Source organism: Tachysurus fulvidraco, chromosome 14 (genome assembly GCF_022655615.1).
Source record: "Tachysurus fulvidraco isolate hzauxx_2018 chromosome 14, HZAU_PFXX_2.0, whole genome shotgun sequence".
Lineage (NCBI taxonomy): Eukaryota > Metazoa > Chordata > Actinopteri > Siluriformes > Bagridae > Tachysurus > Tachysurus fulvidraco.
Window position 1 is genome coordinate 11,743,877 of NC_062531.1, and position 26,851 is coordinate 11,770,727.

The 26,851-nt window shown below is 36.5% G+C and overlaps 1 protein-coding gene across 2 annotated transcripts in view; it reads right to left on the reverse strand.

The window, feature by feature from the left end:
- The window catches only part of cpne5a (copine Va), a 75,920-nt gene extending 58,486 nt beyond the window's left edge, over positions 1-17,434 (reverse strand). Inside the window, exons 1-3 of one of the 2 annotated variants that reach the window (XM_047800288.1) lie at positions 16,639-17,434; positions 3,050-3,090; positions 2,375-2,421 (exon numbers count right to left, since the gene is read on the reverse strand). In XM_047800288.1, coding sequence (XP_047656244.1) covers positions 2,375-2,421; positions 3,050-3,090; positions 16,639-16,748 — 198 coding nt within the window. In that variant the 5' untranslated portion in view covers positions 16,749-17,434. The remainder of the gene's footprint in view (positions 1-2,374; positions 2,422-3,049; positions 3,091-16,638) is intronic. The other variant, XM_027167577.2, reaches the window with a different exon arrangement.
- Positions 17,435-26,851: the final 9,417 nt, after the last annotated feature.

Here is a 26,851-nt window from a genome sequence, read left to right on the forward strand (position 1 = left end):
TAATCTTCTCTCTTTCAGAAAAGAAGCATGTTAAAACATGTTTTTCAAGGATTGTAAAAATGTGTAGACAACTACCTCTTCATTAAACTTGGGAAATGTGAATTCCATCGGTACTCCACCATCCTGACCCTTTGTTGCCCTTCATCATGGAGGTGGATGCATGTGAAAGTGCAATAAGAGCTTTCTCTGTCATGGAAATTCTCTAAGGCTATATCTCTGTGCTTTTTACTCCCAGACACACAAGCTGAAAGAAACTATGATGTCAAAAATAAGGAAGCTGTTAGCCATTAAAACCACACTGAATGGACAATGGAGACATAAAATTAGAAGGTGAAGATTATCTATTTCTAATCCACGTAGATGACAGAAATCTCAGGTATGTTAAGTCAGCAAAAAGGATCAATCCTCATTATGCCCAGAGACCCTTGTCTTTGCATGATTTAAATTCACACTCACATACTGACAAGGATTCAAGTGCACAAAAGCTCATGCCTGGCTATATGAAGGTCCACAGGAAGAACAATTTAGTGGACTTATTCATCCTCAATGATTTAGTAGCCCTTGTCAGGAGATCATGGACAACACTATTAGGGGAACAACAGGATGAACCCAAATCAGCAGAACATCCTTCATGGAAATCATCTATTCCCCTGACCAAAAGAAAACTCAAGCAGTTCAAACTCTGGTTTCATTCATTATTTCATTCATTCATTCATTCATTTTCTACCACTTATCCAAATTTCTCGGGTCATGGGGAGCCTATCTCAGGAGTACTCTGGCTTCAACATACAAGAAATACAAGCTCATTTCTTTACCTTTATATGGCATGTCATGGTTTGTACTGTTTACAAACAGTCTTGAATCTTACCATGAGGTTTTCTACATATCACAAATCCCCATCAATTTTAACATGGATCTCCTTGTTTGAAGTAGGAGCAATGACATCATTAATTGCTTTTCAAGTCCTGCCATCTACCCCCTCTGCTAAAGCCATGGAAATAAATGAGTAATCACTGAGATATTCAGACACTCTTGTAATCCAGAGGATATTATACTGGACAGGACAACCTTCCATATTTTTCATTAATTTAACATCAATGTCAGTTTATCCTCAGGTTATTATCGTCTGTTCAATAGACAAGTGGAATGCTTTAATCGAGAAAATGGATTTTTCAGGTCATACCACAGTAGCAATGAACAACTGGGACATTCATCTACCCACCCGTTGGTTACCCACCCCATTGTTCCCACTGAGAAGAGGTAAGCAAGCCTGTGAAGCTAGGCACTTTACCAACTAAAGCAGTATTCGAACGGGACTAGTTTTACGTGGGGACGTGGAGTAATGCAATTTTACCTCAGGACGTCTGTAATATTAATTGGCCAATTCGCACGGGACAAGACATCTCAGTAAAACTAGCAGAAGTGGGAGGGGTAACTCGCTTTACGCACCTCCATGCTTGCAAAACGTGCCAAAAACTACTTTTAAACAGGAAATGACGGAATTTTACCATACATATTTACAGCGGGTCTATTCGGACGGGATTAGTATTACCTGAGGTAATTTTTCCGGACCTTTTTACAGAAGGTAAAAGTCGCCGTAATCTTTACTGACATTGTCCGTAATGATTACCGAGGTGGCACATTCGGACGGGACTAAAATCACAGAGAAGCTCTGGTAATAATTACTTTACACCCACGTCCCCACGTAAAACTAGTCCCGTCCGAATAGTGCTAAAGAATGCTAATAGAAGATCCAGAGTGACAAATATCCCCAGCCTCATCCACAGATTCATCCTGGAGAGGTGGATTACCTCTCCATCCAAGACCTCAGACTCAAGACCACAGTGCTTGACCCATTGCTTGCTTTTTTATTTTGTCCTATTCATTTACAAAAAACATTTATAAAAAGTAGTGAGTACAGCAGTGAATAATAGCTAATGAATGTGAGGGATTGTAAATGATCAGGAGACAAGTTGGCAACAAATAGAATAACAATCACAACACAGGGTACTCCATGCTCTGTGTGGTCTCAGGAAATGTGAAGGTGTTGATAAGGCCCTGGCAAGCCTGAAAGGCCATAAGTTCTCATGATCCAAGATTGACATTCACATTAGAAACAGTTGTTGGTGTGAAATTGTGGAATTACTCAAATAATACGGATTTCAAATACATTTCGGAATTAATCAAATAACTAATTTCTGCTTGATTGCACATTAATGATAACTCTACACTGCCAAAACAACATATCACAAGCAGTGAATATTGTCATTTAAAGATCTAAAGTTTTTCAAGGATTTCCAATGTTATTCCATTAGGCATAGAACAACATCTGTGTGCAAAGCATATCATATCAAGGCATTTATCATTAACTCACCTCACGCCACTGCTTTGACTCCACTCCCTGAGTATACAGGATACATACTGTTGGAGTGTGAGAGAAAACGGAATATGATTCATATATTTCAAAAAAAGAAATAAATAAAAGATAACAAAAGTTTTATCACATTACTGATAAAGGATAGCTAAAGTTATATCAGCATCCACACTGAACAGTCACACTTAATTCAAAATATCTTCTACAAAAATATGTGCAGTAATCTTAGATATTATAATTAGTGAGTATCTGCAATGATGAATCAAATGTGAATCAAGTTTTAGAAAATGTCCATCTTTCTGTGTGCTGAGGGGGCCACAAACCAGTTCTTACTGATAAAGTACAAGAAGCTTGTGCCACAGAGAGCAGAGCATCTCCCTAAGCTCACATTAATATTCAAGAGTCCAGGTTTGGGTACTGAATACATTATGGCATTCTGTTGATATTGAAGAAAATCTGTCACATTACTATGCAAATGCGATGTATTGAGGGAACTAACTGAAACAGCCAAGTAGACACTTTTCAGAGTGTAAAGAAAAGTGTAAGAAAGTTAGAAGAGCACATGAAAGAGACCAAGCTAGAAAGACCAGTGGTGAGTTTCGGACTAAAAACCAAAAAGTGACACCTACAGTAGCTTCAGTATGTGAAAAGACAAAATAAGTCCATCGTACTTACTTGGATCAGATTTGGAGAATGTGTCACGATCTAGCAGATTTCTGCCAAAAAAAGAAACATATCTTATGTTATTCTAAAAATTGTGTATGCACAGTGAGGTGAAATAAATATTCAGACACTTTTGTTTTTATTATTTAATATTCGTCTAGTGAATAAAGTATATCCACTTAAAATTGATTCCAATAATGTCTTTTGACTTTGTACTTATGCATATTAACATATTAGCTTATGAAAAGTATGCATTCATAAGCAAAGATATTTTTAAGGAAGTTTTTTTAGCTAACAAATTATTTCTATTTAATTATGTATTTTAAAGTATTTTAAATATTGGTACTTGGTTGCAATGGAAGTCAGAAGTAATTTTTCAGCAATTTTGGTTCAGTTTTGGTCCATCTCTGTTGGCAAACGGCCTTCAACCCCCCAAGGTTACAAAGGTCCCTTTGATTTGCTCACAGTTTCAAAACCCTTCATAAATTGTCAATAACATTCAAACCAGTAGATTGGCTAGACCATGCAATGCCTTCTTGAGATATTTTTTTTTCTATTTGTGGTCTTTGTCTCTTTGCAACATCCATCTTCTCCTCGCAGATGAGATTAAATTCTCCTCTCATGCCTAGGTACAGTACATCGCTCTTCAAAGAGAAGCAGCCTCATATAACAATAACCTCACCTCTGTATTTTACTATAGGTTTTGTGTTCTCAAGATAATTCATGCAAATTTTCTTTCTCCAAACATGATCGGCTGAATTTCTGCCAGAGTTGTAATTTTGTTTCATCTAACCAGAGAATATTGTTCCAAAAGATTTTTCTAAATGCTTTTAGACCTGCGTCTCTGTGCTTCTTTTTTGGCAGAGATTTGCATGGGCTGTTGGAATGAAGGTGATTGCAGTGCAGTTCCTGCAGTTTTCAGGTTGTCCTGCCTCTCTTTTTGCCGGGTGACTGGCTTCTCTCTTACCATCCTTATTGAAAGCATCCTTGTGGAATCTGGTGTGGTACACCTGTCCTGTAGTGATCATATTCCCAACCAACTGAAATGTCTTTTATAATAATCAAATATAATTTGCATTTGTCAAAAGACGTTATGCATGTACATACATTTTAAATCTATATTTTTACTAGAAGTAAGCAATCAAAAAAGGTGTACGGATACTTTTTTACATCATGATGACAATAACTGTCACAAACTATCCATAAATCATCCATGTATTTTTAGATTTCATAAACTATAACATGTCGTTACAAAAAAATTGTATGCTACTGTATAATGTGAGTGTTGCTCTTTTTTTCGAAGAGAGAAAGAGAGAGAAAAAGAGAAGAGGACAGGAAAGGCAGAGTGTGCATGGGAGTTCTTTATGGGGGGGAGATTGCAGACAGTATTGCATCTTCTCCACGCTTATTCTCTCAGTTATGCAAGCACATTGCGACTGTGCTTCATTAACTCTAAAGATCAGTGCAGCAGAGGAGCAGGAATATGAATAGCAACACCCAAACTGCACTCCACATGAGAGCACATGCCACCTTTCTGCTTTGGAGTTCTGCAGGCATCCTCATCACACTGTAAGCACATGTATCTATGTCTAATATATTGGTCTTGATTCACCTCACTGAAAATAAAGACATGTGAAAGTGTGCCTGGGAGCTCCCAATTGCTAATCCGTGGCTTCCCTGTGGAAATGGTGACAGACTGCAAGTTTCTAGGAGTGCACAAAAAAAGCCCAGCAGTGTCTCCACATCCTGCTCTGACAGAGACGAGCTAGACTCCCCCCTCCCCATCCTCAGCATATTCTACAGAGGCATCATTGAAAGTGTCCTGACCAGCTGCATCACTGTCTGCTTTGGGAACTGCAGAGTATCAAAGACTACATGTCCCTGCAGCAGATAATGAAGACAGCACAGAGCATCATAGGAGTCTCTCTGCCTTCAATAGAAGACACAAATGTTGCCTCAGAATAACAACCAGTACAGTGTCTGACCCCTCCCACCTCTCTCAACCCTGTGTTCCTCTGCCATCTGGCTAAATATCCCACAGTATCCAGACCAAGTCCACCAGCTTCTTTCCACAAGCTGTCAGGATTCCCAACAACAAGCTGTCTCCATCCTACCTCCCTCAAAATTTATGGGGCGCAAACCCTGTTAGAATGCACTAGCCACCTCATTCAATATGCATGCATCATATCTCATTTATTATTATATCCTATTCAGAAATCATATACAGTATATCACTCAAGAATGTGATTGTGGACTGACCTCCTATATCAGTATTGTCTGTTATACAGGATCATCACAATAAGACACCTTATTCATAACACTCAAGGAATGCTAAACATTTTACTCCTAACACTCAGGGAATGCTAAACACTTTACTCCTAACACTCAGGGAATGCTAAACACTTCATTCATAATATTTAGGGAATGTATCATTTGGAAAAAAAATACTTGAAAATACAGCTAGTTGAAGTGATAAGACTTTACTCATCACACAATTCCACTGTTAACTGTTGTGTTGTATTTATTTTGTTGTCCTTATTGTATATTACATTGCATTATTGTTGTCCAAACATTATCTTGTATCACCATGGTCCACAATATCTATTTCTAATATATTACAGTATTAGCACATTGGAGGCCATCGAGAATGCTATTACTTGCAAATGATTGAAAATAATGCTCTGTATTTGTGTTATGCTTGGCTTTGTTCACTTGAGCAAAACATTGCATCATGCTCTCAGTACTGGTGTAGAAACCTGAATCAGAGAATCATTTCAGTTAGAGCAAATTTCATAGAAATGTCTTTTGATTTCACACCACTGTATTTATAAACTGTCATTAAACCCCTCTGTATAAACTGCATGCTTATGCTACTTGCTACTTATTCTTCTGCAAATTTGCAATCGTGAGACCATGTTAGCGAAAACACATTAAAACGCCCTATTTTGAAAATGTGCTACTTTAAAACCGTAAATGATGATTTTACGTGGAAAAGTACACAGATCTGTCCACCCACAGCCAAAATTGCTTTTCCCTTTCAGTTTTATGTCAACACTTACACTTGTTTTTTTTCTTTGATGATGTTGTTGTTATTCTCTTCACTTAAGTAAATACATCTATTATTGATGAACCTCTATTCTAAATACATCTATTATTGATTATTGGAAGAACTCCACATAGAGTTCTGTCCCCAAAGATTTTACTGTCTGACAAAAAAAATTACTGAGTAAAGTGCACTATTGAATTAGTGATACTAGGGATATTCTGCTGTATCAGTTATTCCACTGTTTAAATTACAGAATCAAAAGGACCTACAGCTAAATTGTAACTAAATTGGAACATAAGCTCTATTGACGCCTATTATGGCCATTGTGTTTTTGTTCATGGAAACACGTATCAGGTAGCATTGCCTTAAGTTCTCTTATAATGTAACTCACACGTACTTCCTTGCTGCACTGTCTACAAAAAAAATGCACAAAGTGATCTATAAGCAGTAAAACATGCAATTTAAACTGAATGAAGGTGTTCTGTTATTTGTGCAGGAAATGTTTGTGGTCTATGATGCATATCACTAATGCATATTTATACACAAATGCTATTCCTCCAGAATGTAACATTTTAGCTGCAAGAAAACTGATTTGTTGTCAAGTGGAATGCTAGCTGAGCCACCAACTGATGTATGGAATTACTATGATAACAAGTGGTAGAAACGTCAACTGGCAAATTCATACTACAGCAACTTGAGACTTGCAGTGATAAAAATCATTGCATGTGTAAATGTAGTTTTACTGAGCAACAGATTGGGAGTTGAAACCTCAGCCCTGTCAAGTGGCCACTGTTTCTCTTTGAGGAAAACACTTCAACCTCTCTGTACCAGGGGTGTCATATCATGGCTAATCCTGTCGTCCTGGGATGTGTAAGGAACAGCGATTCACTGTACTGCAAAGTATATGTGACAAATAAAAGCTTTTTTTTTTTTTGGTTGAAAGAAGGTTGCGCTGAGAAGAATGGACAATAACCCAGAGTCTTGGTCATGGATGTAGTATTTGCTGTTCATTTAGTATTGTGTTTCTGATTGGCTGGTGATGGTGAAATACATTAACCTGTGTCACAAAGTTTGGCCTATGCTCAGTTGATGCTCTCCTGTTATAACATTGTTACTAAACTTAACAACTACTCACAAAGAATAGTTTAGCATGAGCTTTACCATCAAACTTACATGCAGCAAGCTGCATCTGGTGATTGCCAGGTATGTAATTTCTATTTCTATTTTTATATCAAGTACAGGAAGCACCTTTTCTGTGTTTTACTGTGTATGATTGTATACATGACAAATAAAATTTGAATTCGAAACATTAGTAAGTTAAAATACATACAGAAATTTCTAGCATAAATTGTTTCTATTTGTTTTGCTCAGAAAGCCACTCTGATACTGTGTGATCATTTGTGTCAGTCTTCAAAATTCTGTCAGTATTTTTATGCTCTACAATAATATGATTAATTGCCATCTTGACCCCCCCCCCCCCCCCCCCCCAAAAAAAAAAAAAAAAAGCCAGAACAATCTGAACACTGACTATATTTCAGGTAAGCATTATAATAATTATGGACACCAGGGAAATTTGCAGGAGGTACTGCAAAGTCAATAACAGCGTTCTGCTAAATTTTATTTTAATGTATCTAATTTGCATTGCTTTATTGGTGTCAGAGAAACCCATTTTCCATTTTTCCCTCATGTAATAGTGCTGACAAAAGAGAACATCAGCTATTCACTAATTTATCAATCTGTCAGTCTTAATCTCTTAGTGACAGACTCTGATGGATACAAAGCACTGTCATTTCTCCCTTAAAGCGTTTTAAATACTTTCGAATACTTTCTTAATTTTACCATTTTGCACTCGTAGTTACAGTTAGAGAGTGCAGCAAGTTCATCTTCAGATGAAACCAACTGCCATTTTAATGAGAAACAGCAGACACTGTTGCATAAATGTAAGCAGGGAGAATAACTGGAAGAGTTGAACTCATGATTGAATTACAGATTTAAATTGCAAAGGATGCCAAGTCAGAGTTTGACTGATTAAAGTGTCATAGACCATTAAATAACATAAATAAACATAGCTGTCACTACATAAACACAATAATCATACATTTTGTAAGATTCTTCAATAACAATTAATTATCAATTGTAATGAGAAAATGCTCTATGAATCTTTTTGTAGTTGCTTCCATTCATAACGCTGTCTCATTAAGCAAAAAACCAAGGGCTTACAGAGATACCAATCGTAAATTATTAATTAATCAAAGATGAGAGCCTTCAGGAGCAGTGAGTAAACTGACAGATACAGGAATTAATATTTTTTTAATGATCAGTCAACATTATGTGCTTGTAAGATAATATACTGTAGTAATCTTCCTTTTGGTTTCATTACGAAATATATCTTGGACACAGTTGAAGATTGAAATGCTAATTAAAGATAATTATGAGGTACATCATTCAGAGTGGATTTTGCTTTAACATTAATTAAATTAGCACATCTAGAGAACAATCATCAAACAAAACAGTACAATTCAGAATAAGGAACTATAAAATAATCAACAGCACAAATTTCTTTTCAGGTCTTTGTACCCTCTTTCAACCATCAAAACAAATATTTATGCCAAACATATTAGAACACATTTTGGGTGTTTTTTTTTTTTGTCTTGGCAAAGCAGTTCTTTTTCTCCTAACAGTCCTGCAGTTTCACACCACTGGACCTGCAATTCAATTCCCCGCTCATCCACACTCTCCAGCAACCCAGTGGCACTGTAATTGGCACCCTCACATGGGAAAAGCTATTTCAGCCAGCAAGATCAAAACAGACTCCAACCTTCTCAGCATGATGTTGATCTCTCATTGATTTAAGACACATAAAGGCATTATTTGAGACTTGAACAGTTAGGTCTAACTGGTCACAAGCTAACCAGCTGACAAGGAACTTTTAGAATCAACTCCAGATGAAAGGCAGAGGTTAAGGTGTCAGAGTGAGAGAGATTCTATTTCTGGTCTGGAATTAAAAACTCCAGATATTGCCACTGAAAGAGATTCAACACGTGGATTTGGCACTGAGCCGATTTGATCAATGCTGTATGAATTGTAGGGCAAGGCTGATGCTGAGAAAGTCAAATAGTGTGCTTTCCCAAGGGGAGCACAGAGGATGGGCAACCCAGTCCAATTTTTGCGCCGAGTGCTATCATCTTGTCAGAATGTTATTAAAATATTTTAATAGGATGGCAATTTCGTTTCCACTCTGGCAGAAAGGGAATTCCCATTATGATGTTTCATTAACTCTAATATGAACAAACATTACATTGTTTTTGGTCTACAGTGAAACAACAACGTCAGCATTTTATTAATAATCAACAACAACAGTTGTTGGCGTATACACAGCGCCATTAAATTGTAATCACCAATATAACTTACTTCATTTTTAATCAGAAGGTAAAAATATCCATTGTCCATTAGTGTATGCTTATGAACGTAAATGGTGTCAAATATATGGAAGAATTACTCTTACTGTAAAATTAATAAAGATTCTTATTATAAACCATCATGGTTCATCTATTGAATGTACAGTACAAAGAATGCAACCTTTTCCATTTTAAGAAAATGACTCAAGTCAAACCCATTAAAAAGCTAGAACAATATTAAAAAGACTTCTGCTGTGCTTTAAATGACCTACTACACATTATGCACTTAGACTATGTGCTGTGCACTCTACAGTGTAGTGTATGCATTTTAGAAGGATAGTATAGTCTTAAAGTGAACACTAACAGTTTTCTAATAATGGAAGTATAAGCAGTTCCCCAGTTGATGGCAAATGGCATGAAACACACATAATATGATGCAGCCAGCATAATTACGAACCTGCTCGTTATTCAAAATGCCATCTACTGTAAAACACACACACTTCCCCATTAACAGAAACCTTCATACTAATCAAACAAACCTGATCGCATCCACAGCCACAGCAAAAAAGGACCTTGTTTCACTCAGCTGACCAAGAAGCATACACTCAATTCACCAGTTTTTCTTAAAATTTTTTTGACCCATGCTGTTTATTCTTTCAACGGTTCTTCCCAACTGTGTGCTGTTTGCGAATTGCCTGACCTGTGCCTGTTTTGACCATGATCTTGCCAACCATTTTGGATTAGTTTTGTGTGCTCATTAAAACTGCCTTGCATTGGCATCTGTCCTGACCAACAGTGATACAGTGAAGTATTTTAAATGTTAAAATATAAATCATAAGCACAATAAGAGTAAGCATTGCCATCTTAATGGCTAAATAAATAAACAAATAAATAGATAGATAGATAAATAAACAAATAAATAGATACATAGATAAATAAATAGATAGATAGATAGATAGATAGATAGATAGATAGATAGATAGATAGATAGATAGATAGATAGATAGATAGATAGATAGATAGATAAATAAATAAATAAATAAATACAAGCTTATCATAAAACTGATAAAAAAGCTACTGTTCCTAGAGCCATGTTATTTTAATGTATAAGCTTAGATTAACCATAAATTTGTGTAAAAAATTTAAAAACAATAAACAAACAAACAAACAAACAAACAAATAAATAAAAAGTTTTACCACCATAACTGACATTTGTCAATATTTCTCTTGTAAATCTCATGCAATGCTTTGTCAAAATAAGAATACAGTGGTGTTTCACCTGAAAACAGGACTGTGGATCCGATTCATATGAATTCTTCCGATTCCACTATGAATCAGGATCTCACATGGAGACCACACATAGTGTTGGAACAAGGAATCATCATTACTTACATTTCCAGGTGCAAAAACTTACATTCAGTATTTTCTCAATTACACACACGCATATACATTGTGTCAGCTCTACTAATGGCTACCACAGCCCCACCCTGCCCATCATTTCTTCCAACAGATGCTTCTTCCTACCATCTGGTTGTTTACTCACCCTAACCTACTGTAGATGAGCGACACTCATAAGGCAAACAGACAGATCCACAGCGAATTACCAGCAGTCAACATCTAGATCTAATTTCTTTCAAATAAATCAGTTTTGTCATGCTGGGACCTGTTTTACCCCCTGTACAATGTGAGGAGAGAACTGGCATAATGATGTAACATAATAATACAGTCATTGAAGTGCATTCATATTCTTGTATACATATTAGCTTTTGAAGACATAAGGTGTGTTCCAAATCACATATTTGTGCACTATTCTATGGTATTTCATAGTATAAATAGTGTCAGAAAAAAAACCTGTGGAATGTTGGACATTTCATGGACTGAACGCATGCAGATTTGCTTACTCAGTGGAAGAGGGGCAGGGCTACCAGGAACTGATGCTGGATGAGGAAAAAACTTTCAAAATCGATCTTACAAAAGTCTATTAAAATTAGTCCAAGTTGTGTGATTCATTTTTTAACATTTTAAAATTCATTGTATTCTGCTAAAGCTGACAGCGTCACATTGTGTGTTTGCCATCGTTTGCGATCGACTGGGAAATGGCTCATACTTTCAGTTAGTAAAAAAAATGGTGTTTTATTTGAGACGATACTATCCTTCTAAAATTCACACACTAGACGGCAGAGTACATACTGTAGTGCACAGTGTAAGTGTATAGTGTATAATATATCCTTTGGGACATAGCTAGAGGTTTGGGGTATTGCTCATATTGTTTTAGCTTTTTAAAGGGATCCTACTTGGGTCTTTTATTTAATTAAAAAAGGTTGGATCATCTGTAGAGTTCTGCACTCAGTGTACTACAATACAGTGTAATGCTGTGTACTACATAACACTTTAGGGTGTACTAAAGGGTGCTAGAAGGAACCTTTCCTACAAACGCATGTATGTATATCATCTGTACAGTCCAACACTAGTGATCAATATGTATGATCAATATAAAGTGTGTGAAAGTGTAAAAATCAGATAGTTTAAGCAGCATATTAGCAACTATGCAGCAATTTGATGTTCATACTGAAAAGCAATGACATTTAAAAGATGAAAGTCTGTCAGTCTGCCTCGGTCCCTTTTTCATGAATCCCTAGATGCTTGTATAATCACTTCATCCATTGACTATTTAAACACCACTCCTAAGTCTCTGTACCATGTTCATATAACAAGCTCCAGGTCTGATTTTTTCAGACAGCTATTTTTTTGCCTTTTTTACCTAAAGATTACAAGCTGAAGTTTAATCTCAAAACCACTTCTCTGCAATAAAAGTATGTGCTGTTTGTTTATTCATTTGTCTACTGCAATAATGAATTATATTAAAAAAATATCCTTACTGTTCAGGATGTGTGTGCATGATGCATTTGACATAATCAATGAAGATCAGAGGTCTTATAATGTAAACATGCTGTAGCCTAAATATTTCTAACGTGAAAGTGATATTTAGTTATTTCTTATCATGGTAAGAAGAAGATGAAAAGCTGTTATTGTGAACAACAATGTGTGAAAAGAATGTGAAAGAAAAAGCGAGTTAAAGATCAGAGACAGGCTCTGTCAACCAATCAGAGTGATGTTCAGCATTTCATCAAAGAACAAATTCTCTTCACTAACACATCTTTTTAAAAGCACTGAGGCACAAACAGCTTGCACAATTTTCCCATGCCTCAAGGTTACCCTAAACCAATGACAATGTTCGGTGACCATTTGATTAAAAAATTAGACCCTGAGGGAAAACAATTGCTGTCAGTCTTATATGTGAAACAACTAATGACATTTGCTTGCTTTGTTGAAAGCAAACCATATTCATTTTGCATTGTGCTGTTATAAGTAATTACACCAGACGATAATTATCACTTTCACGTCACCAAGCTCACAAACAAACAGACCACAGAAATCTGTCAGTGTACTTTCTCAGCTGTCACATCAAATTCATGTTCATTGCACAGATAGAAGTAAGGAGTAAAAACTACTAATGTGATTCGGGTAATGAGGCAGAGAAGACATCTGAGTAGAGGCAGAGCACTGCAGTATCAGTAAACAAAGTAAAGCAGGAAGAGGAGGCAAGCTCCCTGATTCTTCACACCTGCAAGGTCAAGGCAGAGGCAGCCAAGAGGCTGCAGTGTAACTGAGGCATACCAGCAGACACAAGAATCTGCCAGAAGATGTAATGAAATCCCTCAACTGTGTTATTATAACTTCCACTGTGAGAATAACAAATAAATAGTGTCAGTAGTGCGGTGCCTGTACTCTACTGTACCGAAAATATTTTTTTGCAAAATATTATTTTTACTTCTAATAAGAATTTCGATTTAAAAGACACTACTGAATTTAAATTTGCTTTTTAAATATAATTTCCCCATCATAGAAGTTAATGGCTCCCATCGTTAATCTGTACTGCACACTTGTGCTATTATCATTAGAGGTTATATGGATCTAATGCTCCTAATATTTATGTCTCTATGTGTATTTGGTTTTAAAATGTAAGTGAATACCTATATGCCATTATGCTTGTGGAAATACTACAAGACACTGTGAATAAACACAGAGGGTAAAAATTCTCAATTAGAGATCAGTGCCAGACTGTTTTCTTAATTCTGATTGCACAGTTATTATTTATGTTTGTTTAAACCTAGACGCTCACCATAATCTACCACAACCCTGACCAGTAGATTAGCTCCACATCCATGTTAATGAACATTCTTGTTTTTTTGTTCATACACCACATACCAACATGAAAATAAAAACCTCACATTTAAGCACATTTCTTTCACTTTTATGCATCTCACAGGATCCCAGTCCTGATGCCTACCTTTAGTATAAACCAGTCCTGTGAATATTTCTGTCAAGATGTATTCATAACTATTATGTTTGTATCGGTTTAAAAAACATTCATATTCGGTTGTTACTGTGTTACATCGAATGGTTTCAGACTCTGCATAATAGGGAAATTATAGCACATAATTTGATGAAATTCTGTAGTGAAGTAACACCAGCCAACACCTTAAGGGATGTGTTGACATTTTTTCACTGCTGAGTATAGCCATGTCCTAAAATCAGCAGGAGATGGAGATATTACTGAGTAGCTGTATGATCCTGGCTAATCTATGACATTTTCTTTTGTAACTTAAACACTTCAGCTCAAGCAAAATGGAACAATAATATAGCAGGGTAAGGAGTGAATATAAAAATAGCACTTAAAATTGCGGGGTTTTTTGTCATGGTATTCCTTTCACTGAGCTCTACGCTGCATGGGCTTGGTGGAGATGGCACTTAGTAGCTGGTGAGATTCTACATAGCATTTAAGTTTGAAGTGTTGATGTGTCAAATTCCAATAAAGGCACTAAAGATTAGAACAATTTGTCTGACCATAAGGACTCCAATTATTACTGCCATGATGCCACTGGGTTTAACGCAGTTTGGGGGCTATCTATCGTTTCTTATTCTATCAGATTAGCTTTTGAGTTGATGTGCAAGTCATAAAGTTATTTATAGATTTACTGTAAAGCTGACTTTTCTAGATTTTTCCTTTTTGAAGAATTATTTTATAAACTTATCTGAAAACAGATCTATATATCGCATTGTAGGAATTCTAAGGAATTCTGCATGGTGCTAGATTTTTTTTGTGAGCATGGGACAATGCAACAATCTAGCAAGTCTACACAGTGCACACAAACCCAGAGTTCACCACTATATCACATTTTACATTCAGAAAAGAGTCACATGAATTATTTATTCTCTGTTTCTTCATTCACAGCAGAGAACGTTAAAGCCATTTCCACATGAGTGCTTCATTCACCAGAATCAGCATATCTGACTTATATACTTAACACTGTCTAAAAAGGGTTTATAAAGGCAAAGGCATGGTTCAAAAATGTTATGATGTAATAACATTTAATATGAAAATATCTAGAGGGGACATAGAGAACACTATTATTCCATATGGCCTCATTTTCAGGCTCTTCATTTGCACTGGATCAATGACAGGAAAATAATGCATGGAATCCTGGAGCCTCCAGTACAGGTTTCCTGAGAGAGTGACATGACTGTGCAATGGCATGTTGTCATTTAATTATATATGAAGACTATTTTCTGTTGTATGGGATATTCAATTAATTTTCTTCTATTTCTAAACAACAACCTCTAGTATTGGACAATTTGGTTTACATTTTTTTAATTTACATCATATTACATCAAGCAGTGTTCTGTCAGTGGTATCCCAATTGCTCTGTGTGCATTAAGTGGAGATAATGGTCAGTTTATCAGTACATAATAATAATTTGCTTTCTCACTGTTGCACTGATGTCATGAGGTTCAGCAATTATCATTAAGTACAAAATGGACTGGAATGCATATTTAACTGTACACATCTGTTTGAGCAAATTCTAAATCTGCAAGATGTATCCATTTCATCCGTATGATGATTGAAAAGCATACACCCCCAGCCCACCCCATTTCTCTGAGCAATTTGTCTGACTGAGATTGTGATAGCAAGGCAGAATGAATGAGATTGAATTTCCTATCCACCCCATCTCTGACATTTATCAAGACCTTTAATTGAAGGTGTACTATAACCTGAAACCTGTGAAAAAGGCTTCAATGTGAGGCGAGAACTGTAAATATCTAGGCAAATATAATGCCGCATGTAGACACAAATGCCAAAGAAGAACATGGATTTTTCTACAATTATTCTGGTTCCACTGATCTAATATATAGTGCAAATATAGGACATGGCAATATTCTATTTCCCCTCTGGGCTGGCGTGTATTTATATTCAATGAGCCCAATGAGCTTTGTGGGAAATATGTTGTTATCAGTCTCATAAATATCAAAGCCATTCATCCACGCAGGATCAGCATCTAAAGATCAGATGTTCACCTTTGGGAGGTACATGATTTATTTTCTTCCTATTCCATATATTTAAACCTTATATTAACAAGAAAAGTTCAAGAACTCTCTTTTCAGTTTTTAGTGATTCACCCTTTAAACATTTCTCAATTATCATAAACACACACCTTTCCTATTAGTTCCACTGTAGTTAGTGAATAATTAATATGCTTTACAGTGAATAAAAGATGGTAGGATTTTATCAGGTTAAAGCCAGATACTACATCAAAGCAAACATAGCTCTTTGATCTCTGATATTGGACTAACTTCTTCTCCATTAACATGTGCAATGTTCATAGTGTAGCTGGATAAATCCTGGAGTCTAGTGTTAGACAATGAATGTTCATTTAGCACAGGGGATTTTGACTTCCCCTGGTCAAAAGGTTGATGTTTTATATGTAACACTGATGTTGAAACCATGAGAAACTAATATTGCATACATGTACTGTATACCTGTAGGTGTTAATTCAATATAAACTCCTAATGAGTATACTCATTAGTATTGCATTACTGAACAGTATATGTAACGGTTATTCTGAAACCATGAGGAACTAATATTGCATAGATGCTCATCAGGACACCATAGTACTAATTACACACTCTAGACTCTAGAGATCATTAGACTTTAGATGTTAACTCAGTACATGACAATTTGCTGTGAAGGTTTTACTTAATTTATTTATGAATGCTTCTTGAGGTAACTGCAGCAAGAGAGTTTTGACTTCACGTACCTGCATGAGACAGTGATTTCCACTTTGGTGGCGGGGATGTTGCCGGTGATTGGGTCGAACTCGCACACAGAGGCCATGCGCTCCAGCTTGTCCATCCCGTCTCCCTCCATGGGCGCGGGGAAGCTGGCTGCCTCCAGCAGCTTCACTTTCCAACGAAGGTTTGAGCGCAGAAACCCGGCGAGCGGAAGGAGAAACACGGAGCAGAGATGAGCCGCGATGCGCTCTACAATTCCAGGCGGACTGGAGAAAAGTGGGACTGCTGCAGAGCGCAGAGGAATGCGAAAGTGCGCACTTGCAGTGAGAGCTATGTGAGCACGCTAAAGCGTTGGTAAAGTGAAGAACACGAACTCCACCCCTTTCGCGATTTCCCACATTCTCAGCGCAACATCGCGTTATCGATGTGCGGCTCCGGGATCGTCACTGCTACAGCCGCTGTTCTCACGAGTATTATGACGCGAAACAAGGTGCACTAAAAGCTTTAACAATCATCATACGCTTTATAACTGAACTTTTCCTTGCAGTGTCGAAAATATACACATACAATCTTTAAAAAACCTGAAATTTAGTCCATAAACGGGGCTACGCCTTTCCTAGTACTTAAAACACAACACCCTGATTAGTAAAAACAAAAACCATATTTAAAACGGAATGCAATTTCCGTTGAAATGAACAATAAATCTTTACCGCAACACTATCAACTGAAACTGGGTTTAAAGGGATTCGTGGTTTTGGGTTTGATGACTGTCCCGTGGCGTTCGCAGACAGTCTGCAGCTTTGTCTATTTTCAGCACCACAGGTTTGGATAGCTCCCTATCGTTCTCCGAATAAACATGAGTGTGAAGGCAGCTCACAAACAGCTGGCAAGTTACTGCCTGCTAGGTCTCGAGAGATAAGAAGTTCTAGTATGAAACTTGATTACGTTTAGCTTTTTTTTTTTTTTGTTTGTTTATTGGGAATAAATGTTCAGTACACAATTACTGATCCTGTGAATGAGGTAAATAGCTTGATTTTCCCTTCAAGGTGTTTTTATATGGTGGCACCTATAGTGAAATCAGGAGGACCTATTTGTGTATACAGGTACACATCAGGAGTTCACCAGCTCAGCTGAGAAGAACATAATCCTACTGCAGTACCAAATAAGCTGCCTATAGTGAGGGCACTGGAAGAAGAGAGGTGTTTGCTGCAGCTTAAGATGACTAAGATGAACAGTAAATAGAAAGTGTCTGGAAACCTAACGCAGAGTGTTAGCTGTGTGTTTGTGTTCCCACAAGAAATAGGTCATGTTAAGTCAGAAATAATTGTTACACTTGATAACAAAATCCCACAGAAATGGCAAAGGTGTACTTTTGGTAATGGGTGTTGCTTATTTAGGTCGTTGTCAGCTAGGCTTTATACATGTATACCCTTTATTTATCAATTTATCAATTGAGTTGAATCAATGTAATCAGTTGAAATGGGTTAATTAGTTCACTAACACTGCTCATTACTTAGTTTGTCACATGTTTGACTTGTATTGCAGACACCATTATGAACACATAAGCAAATGATAATCAAATGTTTAGCTCAGTGTCCAATCTTAGTCTACAAAGGGCCAGTGTGGGTGTAGGTTTTAATTCCAATCAAGCAGGACCACGGCTTAGTCTACCTGATTAATCAGTTGTTCTTGGCTTTTAAAAGACTCAGGTGTGGCTTCTGTTTGTTTGGAATGAAAGCCTGCACAAACACGGACCCTTTCTAGATAAGACAGTACAACCCTGTTTTAGAGAATTTTGCTCTAAAATTATATATTGCAACAGTGTTATGCTGCTTTCGGATGATGGTAATTTTCAATATTGGCCTGGTCTCTCCAGCATTATAATGCCCTGTACAATTGTCATGCTAAATCCAGCTAATGTAAAGAAGGTCATTGTCTCAAATTTATGCTGATAAACAATTTAGATAATTTGTCCCTTGTGTCCAGATGCTCCATTTCATGGGTGTATAATTATTGCATTAGCCTATATTACAGTGTCAAAGTGTATAATTTATTAATTGATTATGCTTTTATTGTCAGTTGAAATTAACATATTCAGACTAAATCTAATATATATGTTAACCACTTTGTTTTCTTCTAAATCAATGTGTTTTGTATTAGTAATTATGTGCAAGCAGGTAACCAAAATCATGAAAAAAATTAACCAAAAACAGTTTGCTACCAAGTGAAAAATTCATGTTTATTGAAAATTTGCCTAAGTTGAATTAGAGAGGAAAGCAAGATTAGCAGCATATAGAGTATATAGAGGTATGCATCAGGCAAGGAAACAAAAAGCCACATGGGGCCATTTTTGTTGTAAGATATGTGTTTGGGACAATAAAAGGCCAAGCTCATTAAATTGGGAGCTAATGCTAGTAGGGTTGCTTGCATGCTGTTTATTTGTCACATTCATTTGTTTATCTTAAGAAAAAGCTCTATCATGGTCAGGCTTGCTGTAATTTAATTACTACTTTGCATACATATTAAGAAATAAAGCCAGTTAATTTTTCCAGAATCTGATCAGAGTCAAGGGAAAAGATGGATGTAGCCAAATACAGAGTGCAATAACCATAAAAATCAGATCTTTTCTAATCTGGAAGAGACTTCAGAGTAAAACTGAGATTTGCATTCCAACAGAACATTTACTGAGAAAATCCTGGTTGAAAACCAAGAAGTTGAATGTGTACAAATGTGTACAAGTCTGAACCCAGACTTAAATCTCATTGAGAATATGTTGCAAAATATAGAACTTGCTGTAAAACTCTGATTGAGCTTGAGTATGTTTTCCCAAAGACATGGGCAAAGAAAACAGGATCCAGATGCAAAGTTCATTCATTCATTCATTCATTTTCTACCGCTTATCCGAACTTCTCTGGTCACGGGGAACCTGTGCCTACTGTAGCTCAGGTGTCATCGGGCATCAAGGCAGGATACACCCTGGACAGAGTGCCAACCCATTGCATGGCACACACACACTCTCATTCAATCACACACTATGGACAATTTTCCAGAGATTCCAGTCAACCTACCATGTATGTCTTTGGACCGGGGGAGGAAACCGGAGTACCCGGAGGAAACCCCCGAGGCACAGGAAGAACATGCAAACTCCACACACACAAGGCGGGGACGGGAATCGAACCCCCAACCCTGGAGGTGTGAGGCAAGATGCAAAGTTGATTAAAAAAAATGTATCTCATAAATTGAAGCTTCTGTAATTGCTTTTAATGTTGGGTACATGCAATCAACACACATTACTTCTTTTGAGTAATAAACTAAAATATTTAGCACCTCAAATTGGGATGAATACTTTACAAGGCAATATACTTGAGCTCTGTGCCTTACATGTTCTGCTTTGTTGTAATTGTTTGTGTTTATTGTTTGCCCTGTTCTGTTAGATGATACATAAAAATAAATGATTTTAATTATGTTATTCAGGATCATGTGGACCTTCATTCAGTTTGCACAGAAACACATCATGCAGATTTATTAAAATGAATCATTGTTATAATGAATGTTGGTACTGTATACAACACATTTAAACAAAAAGAAGAATGAATGAAACAGTGTTCCTCGGTTACAAACAGAAAAATATATCTGAGCCAAAATGTTGGTAACAGGAAGACTCCTGAGGAAAATGTTGTTTTTTTTTATTTAATATTATTCCTTCTAACACAGCACCACCAGGAAGAGAAATAAGCCTACTGTGAGCAAAATTGGTGAGGAAGTAAATTGTAGCCTATAACTGTCTTTACATAATAATTAAATTGATTCCCCCCTTTGTTTTGTTTTTTTCCTGTCTTGTGTGTGTAGGACTTATTTATCTCTTTGTAGTGATGTCCTCCTAAGGGTAATTTTGTGTTTGTGATGACATTTGGATGTTCCCCGTGTTGTTTTTTTTGCAAAAGGGCAGGAAGAAACAATGTGTGTGGAGGGGAGATCAGTGTGATCATGCTCTGCTAGTAGTTACTTTTTGAATAACCGGATTGTTTTTGTTACAGTCATTTTATTATGCCCATTTATGTGCTTCTTATACCAAGAGCTGAGAGGGATGAGAACTCACGTGGAATTGGTGGCGGGGTGTTCATCTAATATCCAGTTCGAGAGGGGTTTAAGGAATCCTGTTGCCTGGCATTCCTGTTAACGTATGTTTTCATGCAAATCACATGCAAATAGTTTTAATGACTAATCTAAACCACATATCTGAATAATGGTATTATGTACATCCTACATTAAATAAGAGTGGCTATATTTCTAGATATATTGTAACCTAGGAGCTGTTCTGAACAGAATGTTTCAGTACTTCTACCCACACAGGACTTCAGGTCACCAACAGAACAGACAGGCAGTGGTACTCCAAACAGAGCTCAATAACAGAGCAGCAGCCCATTAAAGAGGAGGGAACCATTCATTGTCTCTGCCCTCTCAATCCGTAACGCATGGATTACCCAACATACCGTACCTTAGGACAGAAATTGAGGGTGCCTGACTGGAAAATAACATGGCCCCATAGAGGTTGAGTGAAAAATAGGCTGCATCAAAAATGACACCCTACTGGACATGGAATGTAGTACATATGGTGTACAAGTCATTGTTTCATACCAGATTCAGCCTTCCATCATATCAGTTTGTAGCTGAGAATCCGCTCTTTGATAAGAATTTTTAGTCAGCCTGAGCCACAAATTTATAAATCAGACCCACAAAATTTATTTCATTGGCAGAAGGACACATAAAAACGTTCAGCATTTGGTAGCGTTGCCATAGCTACCTGGTCATTTCTGAATCCTATCTTCAGGCTATTGTGGCAAGTACAAACTCAGCAGCTTTTACGCATTGTACTTGAAGGCAAAGTCAAAATTACCATCATTATCCCCATTATCAGTTCCTCTTGTCATCATTAGATACGTAGCAATCTAACAATATTATTTGCCATCTGTTGCTATGCTCAGCACTCTTCTATCCCATCCAAATGGAAATGCAACAGTGCTGACCAGATATCCGTCTTGCAGGTGTACATGTTCAGAATATAGTTCATTTCCAGGCATAATTGGTGTTAATCACTCTCCATCCCTTTGTCACTGTTGGTTTCTGGTGTTTTGGTTGGTGTACTATTTCTCAACACAACACTGACAGATAGGTGTTTAAAAATGAATGAAAAAAGATAACCCTCCATAAGATAAGCTAAAATTAGGATATATTGCCAATGGTGGTTCTGTGGTGGTTCTGTTGTGTCTAATAATGGAGGGAAAGTAAATGAAGGCTAAGAGACGGTGCAGCACAGTGCAAACCTGGTTCAGTCCTAAGCTTGTGGCTGTGTGGAGATTTGTATGTTCTGTTTTTGTCCAGATTGGTTTCCTCTGGGATCCCCAGTTTCTTCCAACAGTCTAAAACATGACACAATGTGACCATAATGGACAGGCATTCCTTCCATTGTGTATTCCTACCTCACATGCAATGTTCCCAGGATAGACTCCAGATTCACCATGACTTACTGAAAATGAATAATGGCCATCATATCCAGTACAAAAATATTCACTTCCTGTCACTTCCTGTCATCCACATCTAATTCATGTTATTATTCTGCAGTTAATTTAAATGTCATTTAAATGCACATAAATTAATCACTCATTGTATCTTATGCCATTCTCAAATCCTGGACAAAATGCTTTAATAGATGGAAGAAATAAGACATTGTTTAACATTTGGTTATGACAGAGCATCTGAAAGACATACTACAAGCATGTAACCATGTTTCACTATCACTCCACAGCTTCATTAACATGGCTGTTGTGGCTTGAAAAGCAAGAGAGCATTTGAAGAACATGGAATCAGCATTCACAATGCAACTCTGTATCATTCATATTGTTTTTCTGGATTTTTATCTCCTTTAAAAGGAGTATAGATGGAACTGTCAGCCAAAATGTTATTGGAGGCCATTTGTTTTGATTAATCAAAGAGCAGTTTAGCTCAACACTGCTTAGAAATTCAGCATGGAGAAGTTCAATATCCAAGGAATGGAGGGAGTCCCATTTCTCATTTTTAGTGACAGCGATATTGTGATAAATGCCTGAGAGCAGAGGGGATTCACTTATGAGACTGAAGAAGGCTGATTGGCATGGAATTATTCATGGAACAGCAGTGCTGTCGCATTCTATAAGGTGCTGATTTAGTTCTATTTTATTTTAACCCTATGGCATATAGGTGACCCTGAAGGTGATAGGATACATTACAAAGTACTAAACGGTGGGAAAGGTCTAAGAAAGCTGTTTAATGAGGCTAAAGTTTCTTCTAATTAACAAAGACAGTACTAAACTGTGTCAAAGAGTAGAGATCCCTTGATTAGACCTTTTCTGCTCTTTCCCAGAGTTGGAGAAATGTGTTTATTGTACATGACACTAAATCAATGACTTTGGATTTCTAGCCCAGTTAGGCTAGTTAGTCTGTGACATTAGGGTCCTGAGAAGCTGAGCCCTGAGAGAGAAGGAAGAAATGGATCTTGCATGTAAATGGAATCTCTTCAAGGTGCCCAGATACACACATCATGTCTGTTGCATATTCATGACAAGTATAGGAAAATAGGTATAAAACAAGACAGGAAATAGGCATTGCTAAGAAATGCTTAAATACACATCTATGAAGAAAATGGCAAAGGACTTGGTTATTGTGGTATATATGTTATATTTTTATACATTATAAGTTTGTACAGACCAATCATATCAAGATGAGCTTTGTGAACATTTTGAAGTGTGGCTGTATCAAATTTGTCTAAACAGCCACAAAAACATTAGTGAGGTCAAGTACTGATTTAAGATGAGTCTCTCAACAAAACACATGATAATTACCTAAAACATCCATCCAAATCAACACCAAAATAGTTCATAGACACAAAATCAGTTTACACCATCTTCTGATTTAAACCCTATTGAAAATCTGTCTGAATTTAAACAGTGCAAACCTAAAAATATTAAAGGTTCTCAAATGTTCTGCATGGTGTTTCAAGAACCATATACAAGTCATTCTAATCTTATTAGTCATGACAAAAAGAAACTTACTGCTGTTTTTCTCTCCATCAGCAGGCTGCATCATGAACATGACCACTGAGAAATGGTTGCTGAAGCCAAATAATAAATAATAATAAATTAATAATTTTTTATTACTCATGTTTATTAATAACGCAAATTATTTTGAACATTAGGTCAGTTACTGAGGTCAGACAAGAAGGCCTGGGGTGCAGCAGGTGTTCCAATTCATCACAACTAGTGTTCAGTGGGGTTGAGTTCAGGGCTTTTTGCAGGTCATTCAAATTTTATCACTCTTACCTTGGCACACCATGTCTTCACAGAGCTTGCTTTATGCACAGGGGCATTGTCATGCTGAAACATGTTTGGGGGTCTAAGTTCCACTAAAGGTTTCCCTTTAGTGCAGTAGCATACAAAGATGTTCTAGAAAAGGGGTGTCCAATCTTTTCTGCAGATGGCTGGTGTGGGTGCTGGTTTTCATTCCAAACAAGCAGGAGAAACACCTGGTTCCACCTGTTTAATCAGTTGATCTTGTCTTCAAATAGCGTGGCTTGTGCTTTGTTGGAAAACCCAAACCTACACTGGCCCGTTCCTTGATAAGAATGGACATCCCTGTGATAGTCAATTGTGTGCTTCTAATTTTCTGGCAACAGTGTAGGGAAGGGCTACATTTGGGTGTCAGGGTCAAATATACCTTTGGCGATTTAGTCTGCATCAAGGAATTAATTAATGACTCTATTCCATGTTAACTGTCCTTACACAATAATTTTGTAAAACATCCAGGGTCTACATACAGCATAGGTATGTAGTGACTGACTAACAGCTGTTTTTCTAAGCCCCTTCCCTTCTAGGATCTTTAGAAGCAAGAAATGCATGAGTTCATTCTCATTTAATGGCTTTAGAACAATGTAATAAAACCCTCCATTAGTAATTCACACAAACACCTATGTATATATTCAGTGTTTTAACACACAAGAACAACAGCAACAGGGAACCCATGATAGTAATTGCTTTTTTCTTTTTCAGATTACCAACCCCAGTGCTCAGCCCAGCAGAGGTTCAGGGCAACAGATTTTTTCATCATTTATTTATCTACACTGCAAATGTAAGGTTCAGTGAGAATTTAGCCATTAAGTAGTAGACATTTTCGATATGTCTACAGAGAGATGGTCTTCATTAACTGCAAAGACACCACATTCACCTGTAAGAACTAGCTCCAGCATTATTGGCACCCTCCAAGAGAATGGGTGAAAGAGATAAATGCTACATGGATTTAAGATGAGTCACATGATAATTACCTAAAACATCCATCCAAATCAACACCAAAATAGTTCATGGACACAAAATCAATTTACTCCATCTTCTGATTTAAACCCTATTGAAAATCTGTCTCAATTTAAACAGTGCAAACCTAAAAATATTAAAGGCTCTCAAATGTTCTGCATGGTGTTTCAAGAACCATATACAAGTCTTTTTAATCTTATTAGTCATGACAAAAAGAAACTTACTGCTGTTTTTCTCTCCATTAGCAGGCTGCATCATGAACATGACCATTGAGAAATGGTTGCTGAAGCCAAATATTAAATAATAATAAATTAATGATTTTTTTCAATTTCTCATGTTTATTAATAATGCAAATAATTTTGAATACATTAGAATACATTATTTCACATTAAAAAAGCAGATAATCATATTATTTTATTTAGAATTTACAGTGAAAATTTCATGACAATTTTTCTCATTCTAGCTGAAGACAGACACCATAAGAACTTAGTTATATGATTGAACTCTTCAGCTTCATTGAAGTGACAGTGAATATTTGCATATTGACCTAATTTTAACCATGAATGCATCCTTATGCTCTTTTGAATCAAGTCATTAATTAACATGAATGAAGGACTATTTCAAAACATTTTAATTAGCCCAAACGCCTGGTGTGCCGTGTGCTGTACTGCTGCTTCATTAACTATTGCATCTGGCAAGGTTTATTAACATGACATTTCAGAGTACATTGAACTGTTCTAGTATATTTGAGGATTAATATATGTATCTAGTGCTTTGTGGGACAAATAAAGATCAAAGATCATTAAAATGGAAAAATGTAAGTTATTAAATAAAAATATGATGTTTTATAAGTGCAATGTACAAACAAAAAACCCAATAAAATGTCAGTTAAAAATTCGACAAATTCAGAAACAGTATTTGCTTAAAACCAAAAACATAAGCCTTTAATATGTTTGATTATTACAATAAAAATCACACTTTTTTCAGTCAGTCTTGTGATTTGAAATTTTATGCATTTACATTTGCTATTTTTGGTTAAATTAAATACTTTCTTCTGAAGAACCCAACATCCTTTGGGTAGGTGTTTAGAGTTCTCATACTTACGTTAAAAAAATAACAGAAAATAGCATCACATAAATAAAAATAAATATATTTAAAGTAATAATATATACATTTTAAAACATCAGCAGCTTTATTTGTTCTAGAATTTGTTCTAGGATATTAGAGGAAAAAAATACTGATCTGTTTTCTGGTGTGTTTTTATTTTGTTATTGTGTTTTCTGATTTGCTGTAGTGTGTGTGTGTGTGTGTGTGTGTGTGTGTGTGTGTGTGTGTGTGTGTGTGTGTGTGTGTGTGTGTGTGTGTGTGTGTGTGTGTGTGTGTGTGTGTGTGTGTGTGTGTTTTATTTTTTTCTGGTTTGTTAATGTGTTTCGTACATTTAGGCCACCATAAAATTGAGTCACTGCATGCATTCGTGCATTTCACAAACAAAATTTAGCGAAAATGGTAGTAATAAAATAGTAATAAAATCTTCAACCAGTAATAGTTTACCATAAAACTGCCCAGTGTGCACACACAAAAACAACCATAAAACACAGACCCAATCCATCATTACTTCTTTCCTACTCCTTACCTGTTGCCGTTCTCTGTCAGATGTGTCATTCTTTGTGTCCTGCGTGGTGAGAAAGGCCAAGTGCAGACAAAACAAAGGGCAAGTTAGTGTCTTAAAGATGGTCTGTTCTTTCAAAGGCTTCTCAAGGGCTACCACATGTCAAAATAATGTAAGAAATATCAGGTGTGGGCTTGTGTCTATCAAACAAACAAGGCAAACAGGAAATATAAACTGTCAGTGATATTATAAGCAATACCCTTTAATTAGTAATTTAGGTATGTGGTGTTA